The 19,992-nt window shown below is 49.3% G+C and overlaps 3 protein-coding genes and 1 long non-coding RNA gene across 29 annotated transcripts in view; 1 reads left to right on the top strand and 3 right to left on the bottom strand.

Moving 5' to 3' along the window:
* Nucleotides 1–634: 634 nt before the first annotated feature.
* Nucleotides 635–5,337, bottom strand: LOC105476406 (transmembrane protein 25). Of its 19 annotated transcripts, none has more exons than XM_011732333.3 (9): nucleotides 5,202–5,337; nucleotides 4,574–4,667; nucleotides 3,985–4,317; nucleotides 3,237–3,527; nucleotides 2,894–3,025; nucleotides 2,555–2,585; nucleotides 2,313–2,413; nucleotides 2,087–2,176; nucleotides 635–1,934 (listed from the first exon to the last, which is right to left on the bottom strand). In XM_011732333.3, exons 2-9 carry the CDS (start codon nucleotides 4,641–4,643, stop codon nucleotides 1,861–1,863), a joined length of 1,122 nt encoding a protein of 373 aa, XP_011730635.2. In that variant the 5' UTR covers nucleotides 4,644–4,667; nucleotides 5,202–5,337; the 3' UTR covers nucleotides 635–1,860. The 19 variants fall into 19 exon arrangements, 17 of the variants coding, with proteins under 17 accessions (XP_011730635.2, XP_011730637.2, XP_011730634.2 ...); XM_011732335.3 differs by having other exon boundaries at nucleotides 3,985–4,296; XM_011732332.3 differs by having other exon boundaries at nucleotides 4,574–4,670; nucleotides 5,202–5,335.
* A 123-nt stretch (nucleotides 5,338–5,460) lies between these two features.
* Nucleotides 5,461–9,602, bottom strand: LOC105476409 (tetratricopeptide repeat domain 36). Its single transcript, XM_011732347.3, has 3 exons — nucleotides 9,024–9,602; nucleotides 7,862–8,050; nucleotides 5,461–5,801 (listed from the first exon to the last, which is right to left on the bottom strand). The coding sequence occupies exons 1-3, from the start codon at nucleotides 9,289–9,291 to the stop codon at nucleotides 5,539–5,541; spliced, it is 720 nt and encodes a 239-aa protein (XP_011730649.1). The 5' UTR covers nucleotides 9,292–9,602; the 3' UTR covers nucleotides 5,461–5,538.
* Nucleotides 5,795–9,732, top strand: LOC139357604 (uncharacterized). Its single transcript, XR_011611107.1, has 3 exons — nucleotides 5,795–5,950; nucleotides 8,853–9,167; nucleotides 9,596–9,732. It is a non-coding gene; the product is annotated as an uncharacterized lncRNA (long non-coding RNA).
* A 57-nt stretch (nucleotides 9,733–9,789) lies between these two features.
* LOC105476407 (lysine methyltransferase 2A) overlaps nucleotides 9,790–19,992 on the bottom strand; it is a 94,239-nt gene continuing 84,036 nt past the window's right edge. For all 8 annotated transcript variants that reach the window (XM_071075638.1, XM_071075637.1, XM_071075639.1 and 5 more), the window contains 5 exons: nucleotides 16,857–17,035; nucleotides 16,589–16,692; nucleotides 15,771–15,854; nucleotides 15,239–15,368; nucleotides 9,790–14,754 (listed from right to left, as the gene is read on the bottom strand). In XM_071075638.1, the coding sequence (XP_070931739.1) occupies nucleotides 14,479–14,754; nucleotides 15,239–15,368; nucleotides 15,771–15,854; nucleotides 16,589–16,692; nucleotides 16,857–17,035 (773 nt within the window). In that variant the 3' untranslated portion in view covers nucleotides 9,790–14,478. The remainder of the gene's footprint in view (nucleotides 14,755–15,238; nucleotides 15,369–15,770; nucleotides 15,855–16,588; nucleotides 16,693–16,856; nucleotides 17,036–19,992) is intronic.

The following is a 19,992-nucleotide window of genomic DNA, read 5'->3' as shown; positions in this document are numbered from 1 at the left end:
GACAAAGGGGCTCAGCATACTTTAGCCCAGTCCTGAGGTGGGAAGAAGCAGCTGAGTGGTATGGACCAAGTGAGAATGAGATGCTGGTTATAGCCAAGAGTCCCCCACTCAGCACTCCTGAAATAGAAGATGCCAATCCTGCCACTGGGAACAGTGTAATTAAAGAAATATTATTCATTTTTCTGAAGCAAATTTGGTAATGTCAGAGCTGAGTGGTGGATATACAGGTGCTTGCCATATTTTTTTCCACTGTGAGACTGGAAAACTTCATTTAAAAAACATATTAGAAGAAGGCTGGGTGCGCTGGCTCACACCTGTACTCCCAGCACTTTGGGAGGCCAAGGTGGGCGGATCACTTGAGTTCGGGAGTTCGAGACCAGTCTGGCCAACATGGTGAAACCCCACCTCTACTAAAAATATAAAAATTAGCTAGGCATGGTGGTAGGCGCCTATAGTCCCAGCTACTTGGGAGGCTGAGGCAGGAGAATCATTTGAATCTGGAAGGCGGAGGTTGCAGTGAGCCAAGATCGCACCCCTGCACTCCAGCCTGGGTGATACAGTGAGGCTCCATCTCAAACAAAACAAAATAAAACAAAAACAAAAATATATTAATAGAAGAAATGAAGCAGAGATATGTAAATTAATTCAGTCAAGTTTATTAAACTTACTGTGTGCTCAGCACTGTCCTAGGCAGTAACATGAAAAACATTACAAAAGAAGATCTCAACAAGGGAAAAATATATTCTGTACTATGTTAATTTCTAATCATTTACAGGTCGCCTTTTAAAGCGTTCTTAGGTCGTTTTGGGGTATGTGGTCTCCTCCTTTCTCCATGTCCCCCTAAAGCTTCCACACTGTTGAACTATGTGCCTGTGGCGACCATCCTCCAGGAAGGGCACCTTCCTGCTGATGGGGCAACCAGGGGTTGGTCAGGGCTGGGGTCCCATGGTGCAGGAGACGTGCTGAGAGGAAAACCATCAATCCCAAGAGCTCAGGACACTCACAGTGAATCACAGAAGGCCAAATGTGGGGAAGCCACAAAGAGGGCTCTGGGCCCCTCACTCACCTCCTCCCCTAGGGGATGTGCTTAAAGTGCTAACACTGTAATAAAATGATGCATAGCTACAAGCCATCCTGGGTGCTACTAGACTCATCGCCTGCCTCTTCCTCCCTGACTTGTGCTAATAAGCGGTGGCACAGGCCAATAGAAAAGTCTAGTGCCCAGCGAAGTAGTAGAGAAGGTCCAACATGTAACCTAGAATTCTCTGGAGGAGGGGGGAAGGAAGGGGCAGAGAAGAGCAGAGAGGCGTGCAGCAAAAAAGACTTGTGCTTGGCCAGTGCCCCTGGGCCAGGGGTTGGTTCCTGTACAAAGGGCAATTTGGTTCTATATAGCTAGCAGGGTCCTCAATTTTACCTGAGGGAACAAGGATACATAGCATAGGAAGGAGGAAAATCCATGCAGGGCCCTCCCTGTCCCCCACACAGGCACGCCCCCATGCCTACTGTACAAGGTGCTGTGGAGTACTGGGGTGGGCATACAGCGGGCCATGACACACTTGGATGCTGGATGACATCTGAACACCCCTGGCCAAAGAGTCATCACATGCAGGGCCCGCCCTGAGTCAGCATGAGGGGCTTAGGTCCAATCGGTAGCCTTGCCAAAGATACCTGTGTCCCTGTGGGTTACAGCCCAGTGAAATGCATCACATGCATGACATAGAGGGCACCCCGGCCAGGAGGGCAAGCAAAAGTGGCAGTGGCATGACCTCTTCACGTTGGTGACACAGCTAGGCAGAGGATGCCTTGAAGGAATGGGAGGGTGCCCAGAGGCCAAGAGAATACTCCTGTCTCGCCCTCGGCTCAAAGCCAGATCTCATCACTGCTCACGCTGGACACTCGATAGATATAGCCCAGCATTGGGAGGCGGATGAAACCTGCAGGATCAAAGAAGCCCGCAGGGACTCAGTAACGCTTGTTCCTTGGAATTTGGGAGAGCCCTCTCTGCCTCCTGGGCACTTGGAGGCCTTTGGCATAAGCACAGGGCTGGGGGGCAGAGGAGGAGGGTGGCAGGCCCCTTCCCCAGTACCTCGGCTGGTGAGGAGGCCGCCGGGCTCCGGGTCCAGAAGCTCTGGCCGGCTGTTGTTCTGAGCCATCGGCCGGTCTGCTGGTTTCACTGCTGGTTGACAGAGGGCAGTGTTCAGGAACAGGAGTGTGCCTGATGGGGCCTCGCCCCTCCCAAGCACCAAGCTCTCTTTTTCTCAGAAGCACTTCTGGAGATTAAGCAGAGGCAAAGAGCAGGGCCCTAGATATACCTCTGGAATCTGGAGTGAGGTCATTGAGCTGAAGGTTGGACGGGAGGGACATGTTCTCCCGTGGCAGGCGCACGTTGTTGAGTTTTAGGTTGTTGGAGTCACTACAGGGAGGATAAAGGTCGGGATGGATATGCGTCCCAGCACAGGCACTCATGGCTGCCTCTACCAGAAACCCCAGGCTCCCTCCTGTCCCCATCCTGCATTTCGGTTAGGCTTGTCCACCCAGCCCCAGGAGGAATTACCTTGATATAAGAGATGGGCGCCGGGAGGGGCCTGCGGAGAATGAAACCATGTCCCTAATTCTCAACATGCCCTCCCACGCTGGGCTCTCCTCCTACCCTTTCAGAGCCAGGACCCTCAGGCAAGGGGTCTCTCAAATGCCCAGGCTTGGCCCTGGGGCCAGAGACTGGGTTCCCAGTGCCTGATCCTGCTACCTGGGATGCATGTCACCCTACCCATGGCCACACCCTGGAAGTGCTCTGCCACTGTCAGAGACGACTGGTTCTGCCCAGCTGCACTTGCTGTCCTGGCTGCTGCTCAGCCTGACCTCATCCCCACTGCCCCCAGTGTCCCTGGCCTACCTTTGGTTTTCTTCTCTTTCCTACAGACCAGGCAGGCCACCAAGGTGCTGAACCCCACGAGGGTGCCCAGGGCAAGCCCAGCAGCCACAACAATGCCCAGCAGTGGTACTTCCACCCGGGTAGCCAGAAGCCCTGGAGGATGTCCTCTGGTTAGGTCCCAAGTGGGCAGTGCCCCAACCCCAACACGCCATAGGTACTGCTCTGCCCTCCTTGCCCAGGGTGGCTGGGAACAGTTCATCCACAAGACCAACTCACAGGGAAAAAGTACTCCCATTTCTGTATGGGGATGTGGACCCCTGCAACCACCTGAGGCTTTGCTGGGCCAGTTGCTGGCCATGCTCACCTGGGGCTGGAAGTGAGGCACTGGTGACACCCACATCATTGGTGGCCACCACCGAGAGGTTGTGCGCCAGGCTGCGGAGCTGCAGCTGTACTGTATGGTTGGTGAGCCAGGGGTAGTTCTGCGCATCCAGCACCAGGAAGTCAGAGGTGTTGACAGTCACTGGCCCATCCTGGTCGATCCAGGTGACATTGGCAGGCGGGTTGGCACGCACAAGGGCAAACAGGACAACCAGGAGGCCTGGGCCCTGAGCTTCCTGGTACTTGGCGCCGACTTGGGCAATCTCTGGCTTGACTGGTGCAAAGCAGAGGCCAATATGCTCTCACCACAGCCCCTTATACTTCTGGCCCTTTCTTCCCAAACCCAGATGGGAGCCAGGGGCCTGGGCCTCTCCTCAGAGGGCGTGCTGAGGAACAGGATGGCTGGGTCTGCCAGACAGGCAGCATTTCGTAGTGATTATGAGTGTAAATACTAGAGCCAAATGCCCAGATGTGAATCCTGGCTCTGCTTCTTACCAGCGGGATCATCACCCTGGGCGGATTGCTTAACCTCTTTCTGCCTCAGTTTTCTTATTTGTAAAATGGTGACAAAAATAGTAATGACCTCATGGGATTATTCAGAGGATAAAATGAGTTCATATTTGCAAAGTGCTTAAGTGTCTGCTAAATGCCCTGCGGACCACCTGCCTGGTGGGTGCTGGGGGGTCCCTGGGCAGAGAACCTCTCTCCCTGCCCACCTCAGGGTCACTCACATTGCACATTGAGGATGACAGAGGCGTTGGCTGATTGGCCACTGCTGGGGTCCTGCAGGGAGCAGTTGAGCTCATGCTGGGCCCGGTGGGCAGTGACAGTGAAGGTGCTGGTGCCTCCAGAGAAGGCCTCCCCTCCCACGCTCAGCAGTCTTGAGGTGCTGGCCTCCTGCAGCTGTCCATCCAGATACCAGGCCAATCTGGGGGTGCCAGGCCCCCCTGCCACCCGGCAGGTGAAGGCGTGGCGTTCATTCTCCCGAAGTGCCCGCTCAGCCCAGGTCTGACCATCTATTTGTGGCGCCAACTCCCCCCAACCTGGAACACAGCAGGGGGCCTCTGGGAAGGGGTCAGGCAGGGTTGGTACTATGCTGTGACCAGGAATTGCCCCAGTGAGAGGAGCAGCAGGCCAAGGGAAAGGGCGCCTGAGTCCTCTCACCAGGGACTGGCTGGTTGGACCTAGGTAGGTGGGTGAAGGGAACAGGGGCTCCAGGGTTTCAGGCCTGGAGTAGGTACCCAAACAGAAGAGCAGACAGAGGAGAGAGGGGGTTTTGGACTCCAGAAGGACTTGGTCAACGACTGAACAGAGGTGTACCTGAGCTCAGAAGGGCTGGCAGGAGCAGCAGTGTGTGCCGGAGGGTGGCTGGGCCTGGAGGCAGCGCCATGGTGGCCCGGGCCTGGGCCCCAGGCTGCTGAGAGAAGGGGGCGGGCCTCCGTGTCAGCCAGGTGACAGCAGGTAGGTCTAGCAATTGCTCCAGGAATTTACTCTCCAGAAACAAAAAGAACCATGTACGGAGACACAAATATAGACCAGCCCCCAGTGGCGAAGGCACGGACACGAAGGGCAAAGCCCAAAGGTACAGACCCACCCAGCAGACACCTGGACATCCTGCAGGTGCAGAACCGAGCACTGACTCCAGGCTACAATACAAAGAGACACACGCCCGCAGATACACAGAAGCAACCAGCATCCGTGCAACCACACCTTGCACACACGCACACTCACACACACTCATACTCCGTCTCCACGCGCCCCTCCCCCAAAGGAATCGCCTTTCTCCCGATCCCATCCTCTCTCCTGCCCTGTTCCCTCTCCCATCCCTCGCCCTACGCCCCCTTTCCTGGTGTTGGTGGCTCCGGCGGATGTGGGCGGAAGAGGAGGGGGTTGGAGGGTGGGGTCGCCGAGCATCCTGCCCCCGCCCCCCGCCACCGCAGCTGCTCACCTGGCTCCTTCCCCGACCGCTGCCGGAGCAACTGCTCAGGTCTGATGAGCACCGCAGTCCGCTGCAAGGGCGGGGGCTGAGCCAGGCAGGGCCAATCGATGCCCGACCACTGGCCCCACAGGCCCTTCCCCGGCAGGTGGGCGGTCGCGGCTCACCACCCGCCTGGCTGGTCCCTAGCCCGCGCCGAGAGGCCCCACGCACAGAGTGCCCCCGCGTGCCCTTCCCTCCGGGCGCGGGCAGGACGCAGGAGCAGGCGGAGTCGGTTAGGCCCGACGGCTTTATTGGTTCAGGGCCCCCCTCCCGTCCCCTCGCCCACGGACGCGCGGGCCAGCAGCGCTCAGCGGCTGTCGCGGGGGCGGCGCAGCTGCCCCATCATGTCGGCCAGCATGCGGTTGCACAGCGCGGCGTAGGGGTTGAGCAGCACCAGCTGGCGCCGCGCGAAGGGGCTGCCCAGCCGTGCCGCCCTCTCGAAATCCCTGCGGGCGTCGTCGTCTCGGCCCTGCAGCCGCGCCAGGAGTCCGCGCTGCACAAAGCTCTGGCGGGCGGCGCGGCCCCGGCCGCCGCTCAGCTCCACCGCGCGTTCCAGGTCCTCCAGGGCGCCTGCGGGACCGACGAGACGGGCGGGGCGGGGTCAGCGGCCGCCGGGGCGGCCTTGCCGGAGCCCCAGCCCGCCTGCTGCCGCGCGGATCACCGTGGTCCTCGCGGCTCCCGGGCGTGGCCATTTACAACCCGCCTCGCACCTGCTAGAGGTAGGGATCGTTATCCCCATTACACAGACGAAGCCTGTGGAAGAGTTGAGGGGACTGGCCCAGGGCTGTACAGCCAAGCCACTTAGTGGCAGAGCTGGGACTGAAGTCCAGGTCTCGCCTTGTTCCTATTATTTTCCACCGCTAATATACGAAAACATGAACGTTGCGGGATTCTGAATGGTCACTATGTTTATGAGTCTGGCCCACTGCCTGGGCAAGTAGCAGCCAATTTATTCCACACCTGTTATTAAGCATCCACTATGGGCCAGGTGACTGACTCTGAATGTCAGGGTTCAAAAAAATAGTATTAACTGCACAGTCATTTCTTACAAGTACAATCAAGACAGTTTCTCATTGTTTTCCTTTTGAGGGCCCTTTTCTCTTTTCCATTGCTTGCTTTAGAACACATTCTCTCTCCCCTATATCCTGGACTGGTTGCCTTTCGTTATTCTTTGGTTATCTCCATGTATCTAGTTTCCTTGGTCCTGGAGCCAGAGCTGGCCTGCATCGTTTTTATTTTTATTATTCTTGTAAAATACTTGGGTTGGGCCTCAGAACTCTGAACTCAGAACCTCAGGCAGCCAGCCACCTTCTTAAGTCCATCAGGCTGGCTTCTTTCGGACTCTGCTTCAATTCACTCATGTTCTCTAGTCTCCTAAAGAGCCCGAGCCTCCGGAGAAGCGCTCAGATTGCAGTACTCCTTGGTTTCCCTCAGAGGAGCTGGTCTGGAGGAATCTCTAGTTGGAAGCACCTCTGCATCTCCCTGGGGTTTCCGTCTGCAGGCTGTCTCCAGCGATCTGGGGCAGATAACCCTGGAAAGGGGCTCTTGGGAAGTTCCCATTGTTCTTGGAGTGGGCTCAAAACTCCCTAGCCTGGCATTGCTGGTTCTGGGAGGACCTGCGTCACCACTGCTCCTAACAGTCAAGTAGTACTAGGTTTCCGTGGTTTATACCTTCACATTAGCCTCATCTTTGGTCCCCAGTGTGGTCCCGTTGTCTCCACTTAATTAGAATAACCTGAATGCAGCAGGAGTTTGATCCAGTCACTCTCCTGTTAAAATCCTTGAGTGATCCCCCATGTTTTCAAGACAGTGCAGTCTCAGCCTAATACTCCCAAGCTGTTCATCAGGCCCTTGCCCACGGCTCCAGGCTCAGCTCTCCATCCCTCCTCCACTCCCTGCCCCACCCAGCCTGAAGACCTGAAGCTCTCTGTACTTGTGCCTGCTTTTTGGACCTCTACAGACTACCTTCTCCACTCACCAGCTAACTCCTACTCATCCTTTAAAACTCGCCCTTCAGGAACAGGTCCCACGCTGACCCTTCTCAAACTTGTTTTGCTGGTCTCAGAATTATGTGTCTGTTCTGCCCCCTGGAGTGGGAGCGTTCTCAGGAGCAGTATCATGTGGCGATTAAGAGCACACACTCTGGAGCCCTACCACCTGGTTCACATCTCAGCTCTGCTGCTACCTGACTGTATGATAGTGGGCAAGTTACTTAGCCTCTCCATGCTTCAGTTTCTTCATCTATAAACTGGGGATGACAATGGTACCTACTTTTTAGGGTTGTGAGGATTGATTTACTAGTTTATATGTAAAGTGATTAATGCCTGGTACATAGTGACTGCTATATGAATGTTGGCGATTCATATACCCTTTATCTCAGTGTCCTCAGCACCAGCCTACTGCCACATTGTAGGCTCTCATTAACTGTTCCTTAATGGAATGCAGTCTCTTCTGAATTTCACATTAGCCCCATGATATTAGCAGGGCCCCAATACATCTCCTACCTTATAGGTAAGAAGACAGGCTCCAGAGGGGTTTAGCAAGGCCACCCCAGCCCCACAGCCACTTCATTTCTGGTCTGTGCCCTCCCGTGGGCCCTTTTGCAGAGGATACAGGGCATCTCCCCTTACCTGCCACATCTCCCTGGAGTCGCCGGGCCTGGGCACGGTTGTTGTAGGCTGAAGCCCTCTCAGGCAGCAGGCAGATGGCTTGGCCAAACCTCTCCAGGGCTGTGCTGAGGTCCCCAGCCTCTGCTGCCATCACCCCCTGCAGCTCCAGGGCCTTGGACTGTTCCAGCTGTGCTTGAGGGAAAACTTCATCTGGGCCAGGGAAGGAGCCAGGAGGGGCCAGGTGTGCAGCTGGTAGCAAGAATTAAAAGCCACCTCAGGCTTTGGAATTCTGAGATCTGAGACAGAGCTGACTGGGAATGGGTCACAGCAGGGGTCAGCTGCAGTGTTTGGGGTAGGGGGAGATGAGGTCACTAAGGCTGGGAGCTAGCATTGCCTGAGTTCCAAGGGACCTGGAAAGGGGCTTTGGTTGGTTCCCCATTGCCAAGAGAATGAAGCCCAAACTCCTCAATCTGTTAAAGCACTTGCTCCAGGTCACACAGGCCATACATTGCAGAGCTTGGATTTGAACCCAGGTCATTCTGGCTCCTGTCTGCATTTTACTCTACTACACTGCCTCTTATGCAAAGGCCACCATGACATTCCCAGATCATGAACATCACTTCTTATGTATCCCTTAGCATTTCGGCCTGAGTTAGTAAGGTGTAGGCTTTAATCCTCAGAAACAAAGGATATCAAAAACTTCTTCATTAGGGACTAATGGAAAAGCCAGTGAACACACTCACTGCAGAAGAGTTAGCTTGGAGCTTGGCTTGTGACAGTTTTTAACGGATACTAGTTGTGCTTGCTATATTGGAACCACTCAACTGAGCAACCATGCCCTGCCTTACTTCAGTCTTCCGTTCTGGTGGTGGTATTCTCTGTTATGACAAAAATATGAGAATTTAACATCACCTGGCAGTTAAGTTTGGATCATACAATCAATTAAGTGTAAGTTCAGAGGCCTGAGAGCTGATGGATTGAGAGACAAACCCCGGCTTACTCCTCTTGGCAGGACGTCTCTTACCAAACCCCCATCAGTGCACTAAGGAGCAGCCAACCTCTCTGATTCCAACCTCAATCATAATCATGGAACAAGGGGCCTTATAAGACCACTACCTCTGCCACCTCCGGAGGCCAGCAGGCCAGCCTATGTGCAAAGCTACACTTCAGATCAAATGCCCACCTTCTTTTCGTTCTTCCTTTTCTGCTTCCTCTCCGAGGTCCAGTCCAACAATGTCTCCAAATGGGGTGTCAGGGTTGAAGATGGCCTGCAGCACTGCCCGATCATTTGGAGTCCCCATGGTGCCCAACTCCAAAATCCCAAAAGGTGACTCCGGATGAGAGAAGAGGGAGGGACGTGGTGAGGGTGGAGCCTCCAGCAGGAAGTTGATCTGAAAGGATGAGGACCACCCCTTCATGAGGAGTGTCTCCCTGTCCTTGGCCCTTAGCATTTGCTCAACCTGTGGCCTGGAGGGTTGGCCCTGGCTTGGCAGACTATTTGGTTACTTCTCAACTGCCTCTGCCCCCAGGAGAAACAGTAAACAAATCCAGCTTCAGCCTTAAGGTGGAGTGCAGCTAAGAGAAGGTGCTCTCCAGCTTCTCCCTGAAATGCTTTGTTTATTATATTCACAGTTGAGGAGAAAATAGATAAAAATCACTACTTGACCTCTTTGGGTAAAACAGGGGAGCTATGTAGAAGGTAAAGACCCTGTTCCTTTGTCCTCTTGACCCTGCCTCATATCCACAATTAATTAGGTCCTGAACGTACATCACTGATGAATAAAGGAAGAAAATACAGTCAAGAGAGCCAGTGTGGAGCGGACCTGAAGGTGGGCGACAGGGAATGATTTAGTGATGCCACCTTAAGACTGTGGAAGGTACTTTGTGACCAGGTCACAGGCCATGCCCCTCCCCCTCTCCAACCAAAGCCAAAAGGAAGCTTAACCATGTGCAGCAATAAACTTGACATGTTTATTAATTAAACTATCACTTAAATAAAAAAAAGTGCATAGAAAATAAACATGTTTAAAAACTCCTTTTTTTTACAACTATGTACACTTTTTACTTTTACATTCAGTCTTTCGTAGAGAGCTTTCAGCATTATTATTTTTTGAACTATTAAAGTATTTTCCTTCATCCCTGTCACAGGGAGTTAACACTGATGGACTTTAGACACATTTTCCTTTTTTTTTTTTTTTTTTTCTCTTTTTCTCTAACCAGAAGCTTGGAAGAACACAAGGAAAAAAAAAAAAAACAGATCTGTTATACATGATAAAGTTGTCAAAAAATGTCTTATTTCTAGAAAAGAAGCTTGTCATCTGTTGAGCTCTTGAAACAATTATTCAACTACCTGTATTTACTAAAGAGACTGTTAAAAGTTCAATAAAAGAAACACCACAATTCTATTTTCTTGGTTGAAAGACAGAACTAGAGTACCTCGGAACAAGATACCAGGAAAGCACAGAACACAATTTTCCCCTAAATGCAGGTGGTAACCCCAACATTCAAAACCAAAAATAGAGAAACAAGGAGGACAGGTACTGACTGGCAACATTCATGGGCAGAAAAAAATCCAGGTGACACCATGTCTGCATTTTTCTCTGATTCGAGGAATGGACTATTCTACCATTCCTTTATGGTTAGAGGTTCCCCCCGTTGCGGGAATCAGAGGAAAGTGAGCCTGACATCTTCCTGCCGCTACTAGCAACTGTAACACAATCCTTATCTATAGTGTTAAGAGAATTAAAAGCCATGGACTGAACTAGGCTTTGTTACATGGTGCATTACTATATTAGTTCCTATATATATCATATTTATATTTATTTGAAAACCAAAACAAACAAAAAGTTGCAAGTTTCCAGAGTGTGTGACTTGACCAGCATTCATGATTCGGCACAGAACCATCTGCTCAATACCCTTGTATTGCTTTAAAATGAAGGAAATGAAACATAAAATTACACCCAGCCCTTTGCAATGACCCGCTTTTCCTTAAAAACAAAAACAACTTGATTTCTATTTAAAAAAAAAAAAAAAAATCCCAAACCAAACTTAAAAAGTTAACATCTGACAAGGTTTTGACCTTTAGTATTTTCAGATATTTGATTGAATGTCAGTCCTTTAGAAAGATACATTCATTAGAAGATTTTTTTTTATTTTTGTGTGTGTGTTGTATTTTTTTTTTCCTTTTTTTTTTTTTTTTTTTTTTTAAATCAAGGGAGCTACATGGTGCTCACTGCATTGGCCGGGGTTTGACAGAGGCGAGCAGGGTGGCGGGCTGGGTCCCGGCAAAGGAGTCTGGTTGAAAACGTATAGCTGCCAGGGCTTCCCCCTTAATTCTTCTTATTGGTCTAAAAACAGAGGGGCTGTGCGAGAGGTGGTGGGTGGCCAAGGAGGGAGCCAAGAGACCAAGTTCCGGCCAAAGGGTCAGCGCCATGCAGCTATTCTGGTTACACAGTTGTCACTGGCCACCAGGAAATGCAGCCACAACAGGTTCTAGCAGCAAAGCTATAAGTGAGCTGGCTCTCACTGAGAACTGACCAGGTTTGCAGCTGTTACTCCTTAGGGATTTGGGATGCCCCTTGGGGGATTCTTGGGAATGACCCACCACAGTTCCTCAATCTGCACTTTTGTGCAGAGATTCCCTTGGTCACTTTTGAAATGAACTCAGATGTGTTTTGGAGATAGCTATGCCATTTTTGCCGCCTTTCCCTCTTGCAGGGAAACCTTCGCTTATCCCCCAAGTTGCTGGCAGGTGTGCTGAAAATTTGGCAATGGACTCAAGGCTGAGCTAGAAGAGGAATTTCTCATTTTTGTGGTTGACAATTAGGGGGTGGAAAGGCAAGGCAAACCATCTGCAGCTGGCAGGAGAAGGAAGCTGTGGGTTCCTCCCCTGTCCTCAGGGTTTAGGGTTGGTAGAAAGAGAGTGAGGAGGGGGCTCACAGTACAGCATGGCCTAGCAGGGCAGTAACTAGGTCTATTTAGCTGAGTTCCCCCCACCCCCTGACTGGCCTTTGGGTCTTTCTCAAGGTGAATTCAGGACCCATCAGTGCATTAATCATTTCAGTAACAAATGCAGCTTAAGTTTTTTTTTTCTTTAAAAAAAATAGGAATACAAGGATTTACAAAAAAACCTCACACAGTGCAATAATAAAGGAAAGCAGACACTAGTGGAACCCCTAGGGCCACTGCATCTTGTTCATGGGCGAAAGGAGGAAGGGAGGTGAGGTCTGGGTAGAGTGCTTTCCCCAGTCCCCTGCTGGCACTTCTCCATGATGACAAGGAAGTCTCTGCCATCCTGGCCACAGTGCTGGGCTCCCTGCATGACAGTGAAAACAGTGACAATGTTCCAGCAAAGCCACCAGACAAAGTTCTTAAGGTCACGGGAGAGAAGGGAGCCCAGGATGGAAGGCACAGCAGAGCCATGAGTCCTGGGGCAGAGAGTGCTGGGCTGAGTCGTATTGCTTTGCTAGACTTCCATAGGAATGGGCTTCTTGCGGCGAGAAAAGGGTGCCCCACCCTCTACTTGGACTACACTACTCTGAAACCTTGTGGCAGAGGCAGAGAAAAATCTGCTTTATCGTGAGTGGTCAGACTGTGCTTCAGTTTCAACGGGCTGCCCTAAAAGAGGGCACAAGGTGATCAATGGGTTCTCTGCAGATACGAGGCCTTGGTGGGCAGAGGGAAAGGAAAGAGTGGCCTGTGAGGCAGATGGCGATGGAAGATGTCAAGTTGCCATTCAACTTGTTGTTTGCTAACTCTGAAGTAAGAAAGATGAGGGAAATGTAAAAGATTGCCATCTCTCACCACTCTGGAAGTTGCGCCGGAAAGGAGAGAGGCGGGAAAGAAGAGAAACTGTTGTATCAAGATATTACTGTAGCCTTTTGAGGAGCTTCAATAGGGGAAGGAGGGGAGTGGCCCAATGGAGTTGGGTGACCTTCCTTCTCCATTTATTGTCGAAGAGCAAACCCAGGAAACATTTATGTCAACAGGGCACAAACAAGCTACACATTAAACAACAAAAAGTACACCTTCCAGGGGGAAGTTGGGCAGGAAAAACCAGACTTTGTGTGTACAGCTGAATATTTTCTCTAACTTCATCCTATGAAAATAAAAAATTATTAAAAACCGATCTTCTTTTAAATTAGGATAATACCGCGGTTTAAAAAATAGCCTTGTCATAAGTGCTTCTCCCTATGAAGTGCTTCTCATAGAAAAATATACAAAATATATTTACATTTATAAAACCTTAAATAGTCAACTGTAAACAGAACAGAGTAAAATCCAATGACTTAATTTAACAGGTTCAGGACACTGTCTTGGGGAAAGGAAGAGAAGAAACATTTGATGCTGTTTTGACCACATCCTAAGGAGTAATCAGGGCAGTAGTGTCATTGAATTTACTTTAGCCATGGGTTGCACGCAGGTGGCAGAGTTCCCTCAATATAAGGTGGTCTAGTCCCCAAGTTGTGGGCCTTGAAATCTGATTAGTGTTCTGCCTTCAACTGGACACTGACCATTTAAAAATTAAGTCTTCCTATGTCTTAACAAGGGGAAAATAAAGTAACCATGTCTTAGGAATGGGCCCCAGGGGTCATCCTGGCTGTGATACTCTGGTTGTCGCATGATTTAAATCCTATTTAAATAATCTTTTTCATCTCCTAAAAAATCATGCTACTTATGTTTCTTTAAAACTCTTTTCTTTAAAAGCTCCATGGAGCTTTATGAAAACTTTTCCAAATTCTGTCTGGTTATGACCAATGGCTCCTGTCCACTTCCCCACCTGGAGTGCTTACAGGCTCAGGGAACTTTTTGCAGGCACATCCTATGCCCAGCAGGGAGTGTCCTTGAGCAGGCAGTCAGTCTCCCCTACAACCCAGAAAGAAGCATGGGAAAGCAGTGGGATGAAGACAGGGGAAAGGAAGAAAAGGAAGTGAAGAGAGGGAATGGGAGAGGGAAGCCGCTCCTACTGTCAAAAAAGGTAATTGGCTGAGATAAGGCTCCTGGGGACAACACTCCCACTCAAAGCCTACAGGCTCAATGTTTGGTAATTAATTGGCACAACTCCATGACAGCCTTTTGACACCAGAGGTGCTAAGAATCCTGTCTCCCAACCAGGAATGAACTCTCGAGTGGGAGGATAGTAGGGAAAACCACCAGACCTCTGTTTGTTCCACAGACGCCGTAGGTGGGGCCTGGCTGGCAAACTGTCAGGAATCCAACCAACACTCCATTTGGGGCCTTGCCTGACCCACTCGCTTACAGTGCTTGGGAAAGGGCCAACTTGAGGATGGCAACTTATTTCTGTGAGATATTCAGGCCCAATCTCCCAGCATAACCAACCCTCTATAACAGGCTCCTTCCAGGCAAGTCTGCTAGGGACCCCATTCCCACTTTCTAACGGTAAACAACCGGAGGGACCCCAGGAGAAAGCCGATCATAGATCTTTCTTCAAGACCTCAACTCTCTCTCCGGGACTGTGATCACATGTGAGTATAGGACATAAGAGAGCTCAGCCATCACAGAGGCCCCTCAGCTGTGCCCACTCAATCCAGGAGCTCCCAGCTGCTGGAAAAGGCCTTCAGCGTTGCTTTGGATGGCCCCACGTCCTTGCACTCCAACACTGGGGGAGAAGAGCAGCTTCAGTTTAGGAACTTCCGGCATTTCTTGGCGCCACAGTTGCAGGGCAGCTTGTTGCTGGCATCCTCAATGGGGAACTTATAGTCATAAGTGAGTTCCTCTCCTCGGTAGATCTTACGCATGGCAAAGATGACGATGTGCTTCTGCCCATCAATATTGATGACCCGAGAATAGCAGTTGGGCTCACATGAGTGATTGATGAAGCGTGCAGCATTTCCATGCATGGTGGCATCCACTACCTCTGAGTCATCAATTCGGAACATATAGCAACCAATGCCCTGTACATGCAGGAGAAAGGAGAATAACTTGTCATTTCTTATAAACTCAGGTTTAAGAACAGTTCCCAATCTTCTCTTGATATTACCTACAGCTGCTGATAAAGTTTCTTCTAGTAAAATTCCCAGATTTCTCCCAGTACCTATCTTTCAAGATGCTTCCATGAGGAGTTCCTAGATTACAGGCCACTAGTCTAGAGGCTTCTAATGTCTCTGCGGGAAACAGAAACCTAAAACTTGAATAGCTATTTGCTTCTGATACCAGGAGCCACTCAGACAGACCTCTAAGAGTAACTTTCTATGCTAATCCTCAGAGTGGATTCTGTATTTTTACTGGGCCCCTCACGAATTTCAGTTGTTTTTTTTTTTTTTAAATTAACATCTTTGAATTGGTAACATACACTATTTCTTTTGGGATCCAGGGATCATACTGGTCCCTTTCTACAGCAAAACAAAAGAACTGGGTGAGTGCAAGTGGGAGACTTACCTTGCTGTCGTAATACTTTTCCCGCTTGTCAGTCTGGATGGAGCGGATGACGTTGCCGGCATACTCAATTACCATCTCACCTGCATCAATGTTTCTCTTACAGAAAAGACCCCGGCCATGGATGGGAGACCTAGGACAAAGATGGAAAAGAGGTCAGACACAAATTTTGCAAGTAAGGTTAAGTGCATGAATACATGAATAAGTTCTCCTGGTCTGTTACTTCCTCAGGAGGGACATATACTTGAGAAAATAAAAATTTGGACCCTTGATTTGTGTATATTGTTCTAACAAATGGCCAAAGATAAAAGGTATTTCCATTCTGCAACCCACTGGAAGCAGCAATGTTTTAATGCTTATTATGTTAAAGTCCTTGTTCAACACAAGCAGGTGCAGGATCCCAGGATACAAGGGTCAATAAACAGCATCCGTAAAATCCTCACTTACTGAGGAAGGTCACTTCAGCATTTGGTCTACTTTGATTTTGAAAAACTGCATTCGTTTTCTATAGTTCTTTCTAGAATTTTAGCCATACCTGTAGACACCAACTGCCTCCTTAGAAGTCTTTTTTAAGTGCCGGAAACGCATGGGCATTGGCAGATCCATGCTAGTTGCCCTCCTAAGAGATAAGACATACTATTAACGAATTTTCTTCAGGAAATAATGTTTTGAGTCTTGAACTGAAGGTTCCTAGAGAAAATTAGTACACTTTCTGTTCAATGCCAAACTGAATAAGTGCCTTATAAAATGAACCCCATTTTTTTTTGAGATGGGAGTTTCGCTCTGTCACCAAGACTGGAGTCCAGTGGCGCGACCTCAGCTCACTGTAACCTCTGCCTCCTGGGTTCAAGCGATTCTCTTGCCTCAGCCTGCTGAGTAGCTGGGACTACAGGCGCACGCCACCATGCCGGGCTAATTTTTGTATTTTCAGTAGAGACGGGGTTTCACTATGTTGGTCAGGCTGGTCTTGAACTCCTAACCTTGTGATCTGTCTGCCTCAGCCTTCCAAAGTGCTGGAATTACAGGCATGAGCCACCACGCCTGGCCAATGGGCCCCATTTTTAGTATATATAGTACTTTCTGACCATGACGACTATGGTGGTACAACCAAAGCTGACAGAGTATACCGTCATTAAAGAAAATATGCATCTTACAGTTCTTTGAATTTCTCCTCTGTACCTTATATTCCTCACTCCTTACCAGGCACCTACTGCTACTTCAACACAAATGGATTTCAGTCTTCTTAAATCTTATCCAGGAAATTCTGATGCAAACACATTCCTACATAGTGCCCTGACCAGCTGGCGGAGAGGGAAAGCAGTTTCTAATGACTGCACCCCACTCAAGACTTACCGAGCTGACTTCAGCTGTACCTCCTCCTCTTCTTCATCATTGGGGTTGTATTCAGGAGGCTGACGATGTTTAGAAGCCAGGAAGTTAAACATGTCAAATGCTGACTTCCTGGGGCCAAAAGATGAAAAAGTATTTACAGAAATGCTTTAATAAAGCAGTAAAGGACGATGGCATTAACACTGGAAATCTCAAAGGGTATGTGGGAAGACGACTGTGTCATGAGATAAGAAAATCGAGATCCAAAACTGCTGACAGAAAAGAAGGGAACTTGCCTGAGGTGGACTTCAGCCCGGGCTGAGCCATGAGGGTTCAAGGGGGGTTCATTGGCCTCCTCTGGCTTGTGGAAACGGAATTTGTAATTTCGACAGTGCTTGGCACCAGACAGCTGCTCAATGAGGAACACAACTGCATCATGGAGAATCCCCAGCATCCTCAAACCATTAACACCTAGAAGAATCAGAAGCACTAGGGCAGTGAGGAGTGCAGTCAACAGGAAACAGCACAGTCCTACAGAAATGCCTATGCTGGCCGGGTGCGGTGGCTCAAGCCTGTAATCCCAGCACTTTGGGAGGCCGAGACGGGCGGATCACGAGGTCAGGAGTTCGAGACCATCCTGGCTAACACGGTGAAACCCCGTCTCTACTAAAAAATACAAAAAACTAGCCGGGCGAGGTGGCGGGCGCCTGTAGTCCTGGCTACTCGGGAGGCTGAGGCAGGAGAATGGCGTAAAAACCCGGGAGGCAGAGCTTGCAGTGAGCTGAGATCCGGCCACTGCACTCCAGCCTGGGCGACACAGCGAGACTCCGTCTCAAAAAAAAAAAAAAAAAAAAAAAAAAAAAAAAAAAAGAAATGCCTATGCTACAGTCGCTCTGCCAGAGGTTACTCCAGGGTGAATTATAGTACATATTACCTCGAAATTAGCATCAGATAGCCATTAAAATGATGCTGATACAGATCTATTAATATGGAAAATGTTCGTGATAGACGGTTAAGTGAAAAAAGCATGTCACCAAACTACGGACTATTTTGTATGTGCTGTATTACACAGAAATGCTATATGCTAATGCTATATAAACGTGTTATTTCATTTAATGCTCATAATGACCACACAAGGCAGGAATTACTAGCTTCATTTTCAGGTGAGCAAACAGGCTTAAGGAATTGATGTAACGCTGGGTGCGGTGGGTCATGCCTGTAATCCCAGCACTTGGGGAGTCCAAGGCGGGCAGATCACGAGGTCAGCAGATCGAGACCATCCCCATCCTGGCTAACATGGTGAAACCCCGTCTCTACTAAAAATACAAAAAATTAGCTGGGCGTACTGGTGGACGCCTGTAGTCCCAGCTACTCGGGAGGCTGAGGCAGGAGAATGGCGTGAATCCAGGAGGCGGAGATCACACCACTGCGCTCCAGCCTGGGCGACAGAGCAAGACTCCATCTCAAAAAAAAAAAAAAGAAAAAAAAAAAGAATTGATGTAACACTCCCAAGGCCACATGATTTGACAAGATATGAACTCTGGACTGCATAACTATAAATATAATCCATCTAGAAATGGATTACCTAGGTTCTATAAGCTCATATTCCCCCAGATACCTCACTAAAGTTTAATTTTCTTTCTTTTTTTTTTTTTTTTTTGAGACGGAGTCTGGCTCTGTCCCCCAGGCTGGAGTGCAGTGGCCGGATCTCAGCTCACTGCAAGCCCCGCCTCCCGGGTTCACGCCATTCTCCTGCCTCAGCCTCCCGAGTAGCTGGGACTACAGGCGCCCGCCACCTCGCCCGGCTAATTTTTTTTGTATTTTAGTAGAGACAGGGTTTCACTGTTAGCCAGGATGGTCTCGATCTCCTGAACTCGTGATCCGCCCGTTTCGGCCTCCCAAAGTGCTGGGATTACAGGCTTGAGCCACCGCGCCCGGCCTCTTTTTTTTTTTTTGAGACAGACTCTAACTCTGTCACCCAGGCTGGAGTGCAGTGGTCCGATCTTGGCTCAGTACAACCTCCAACTCCTGAGTTCAAGCAATTCTCCTGCCTCAGCCTCCCAAGTAGCTTTGACTACAGGGGCATGCCACCTTGCCCAGCTAATTTTTTTGTATTTTTAGTAGAGACAGGGTTTCACCATATTGGTTGGCCAGGCTGGTCTTAAACTCCTGACCTCAGGTGATCCACCTGCCTCGGCTTCCCAAAGTGCTGGGATTACAGGTGTAAGCCACAGCACCCAGCCAGCCTCACTAAAGTTTAAAAGCAATGTTAATACACCCCTAACACAGAACTCTCTTGTGTTGTTATGATGAATGTGTGGAGTAATACACTCAGTAGCTGCTTTGTTCTACTCACTGTCTCATGCTGTTAATGAGCATTTTAAATTTATTTTTATTTTATGAAAACAACATTTAAAAAGTTTGGTGGCATCAATGGTGAAAGGCTTTCATTTTAAAATTATTTGGCTTTTTCCATTAAAGGGAGAGGGCACAGTTACAACTGCCACCCTTCTTTTTGACACTAGCAAATAGCTAATGTTCTTTATATTTTTATTAAGTAAACAATATTATTTCATTTATAAATATTGCTTTTGGTATTATTAATAGATATAGAAACAGTAATGGTGTCTGTTGTGGATCAGGTATCCATTTCATAAGTGTAACTGTATTAGGACTGCAACTGCACATATGCAATTCCAGCAGACATACGGTTTGTGTTATGAAGCATATTTAGAGATGTAACCTTGGTATAATGTCCTGGCGCAGAGGAAACAGCAGATGAAAAAGCAGATGATCATGCCACTGCACTCCAGCTTGGGCAACAGAGTGAGACCTCATCTCAAAAACAAACAAAAAGAATGTTGTCTCTAGATAAGCAATATTCTTTTTCTAAGAGACAGGTTTCACTTTGTTGCCCAGGTTGGAGTGCAGTGGCATGATTGTAGGTCACTGTAACTTTGAATTTCTGAGCTCAAGCCGCTCCCACCTCAGCCTCCTGGGTAGCTGAGACTACAGGCATATGCCACTGTGTTTGGCTAATTTTTAAATTTCTTGTGGAGACAGGGTCCTACTGTGTTGCCCAGACTGATCTTGAACTCCTGGCCTCAAGTGATCCTCCTGCCTTGGCCTCCCAACTTGCTAGATTACAGGTATGAGCCACTGCACTAGCCCCAGATAAGTGACATTCTTATGATCACAACTGTTGGTCCCCTAAGACTTTGGCTCAAGTATATAACACAACTCTACAAGATAAGAACTTAAGCCATATAAGGCAATGGCAAACTCTTTTTTCTTTTTTTTCTTGAGATGGAGTCTCGCTCTGTGGCCCAGGCTGGAGTGCAGTGGCACGATCTTGGCTCATTGCAAGCTCCACCTCCTGGGTTCACGCCATTCTCCTGCCTCAGCCTCCTGGGTAGCTGGGACTATAG

This window comes from Macaca nemestrina, chromosome 12 (assembly GCF_043159975.1).
Source record: "Macaca nemestrina isolate mMacNem1 chromosome 12, mMacNem.hap1, whole genome shotgun sequence".
Classification (NCBI taxonomy): domain Eukaryota; kingdom Metazoa; phylum Chordata; class Mammalia; order Primates; family Cercopithecidae; genus Macaca; species Macaca nemestrina.
Note: the sequence above shows the minus strand (reverse complement) of the source record. Positions and strands in the feature narration are given on the sequence as shown.

Bases quoted from the DNA above. Each gene is read 5' to 3' on its own strand.
- LOC105476406 (XM_024791095.2), bottom strand. From the start codon at position 5,048: ATGGGATCGGGAGAAAGGCGATTCCTTTGGGGGAGGGGCGCGTGGAGA. The intron at 3,528-3,984 runs GTGAGTGACCCT...GCTTTGCACCAG, and splicing joins TGTCATCCTCAATGTGCAAT to TCAAGCCAGAGATTGCCCAA. The intron at 2,177-2,312 runs GTATATCTAGGG...TCTGTCAACCAG, and splicing joins CCTCACTCCAGATTCCAGAG to CAGTGAAACCAGCAGACCGG.
- LOC105476409 (XM_011732347.3), bottom strand. From the start codon at position 9,291: ATGCTAAGGGCCAAGGACAGGGAGACACTCCTCATGAAGGGGTGGTCC. The intron at 8,051-9,023 runs GTGGGCATTTGA...TCCCTGGCCCAG, and splicing joins AAAGGAAGAACGAAAAGAAG to ATGAAGTTTTCCCTCAAGCA. The intron at 5,802-7,861 runs GTAAGGGGAGAT...TCGGTCCCGCAG, and splicing joins ACTCCAGGGAGATGTGGCAG to GCGCCCTGGAGGACCTGGAA.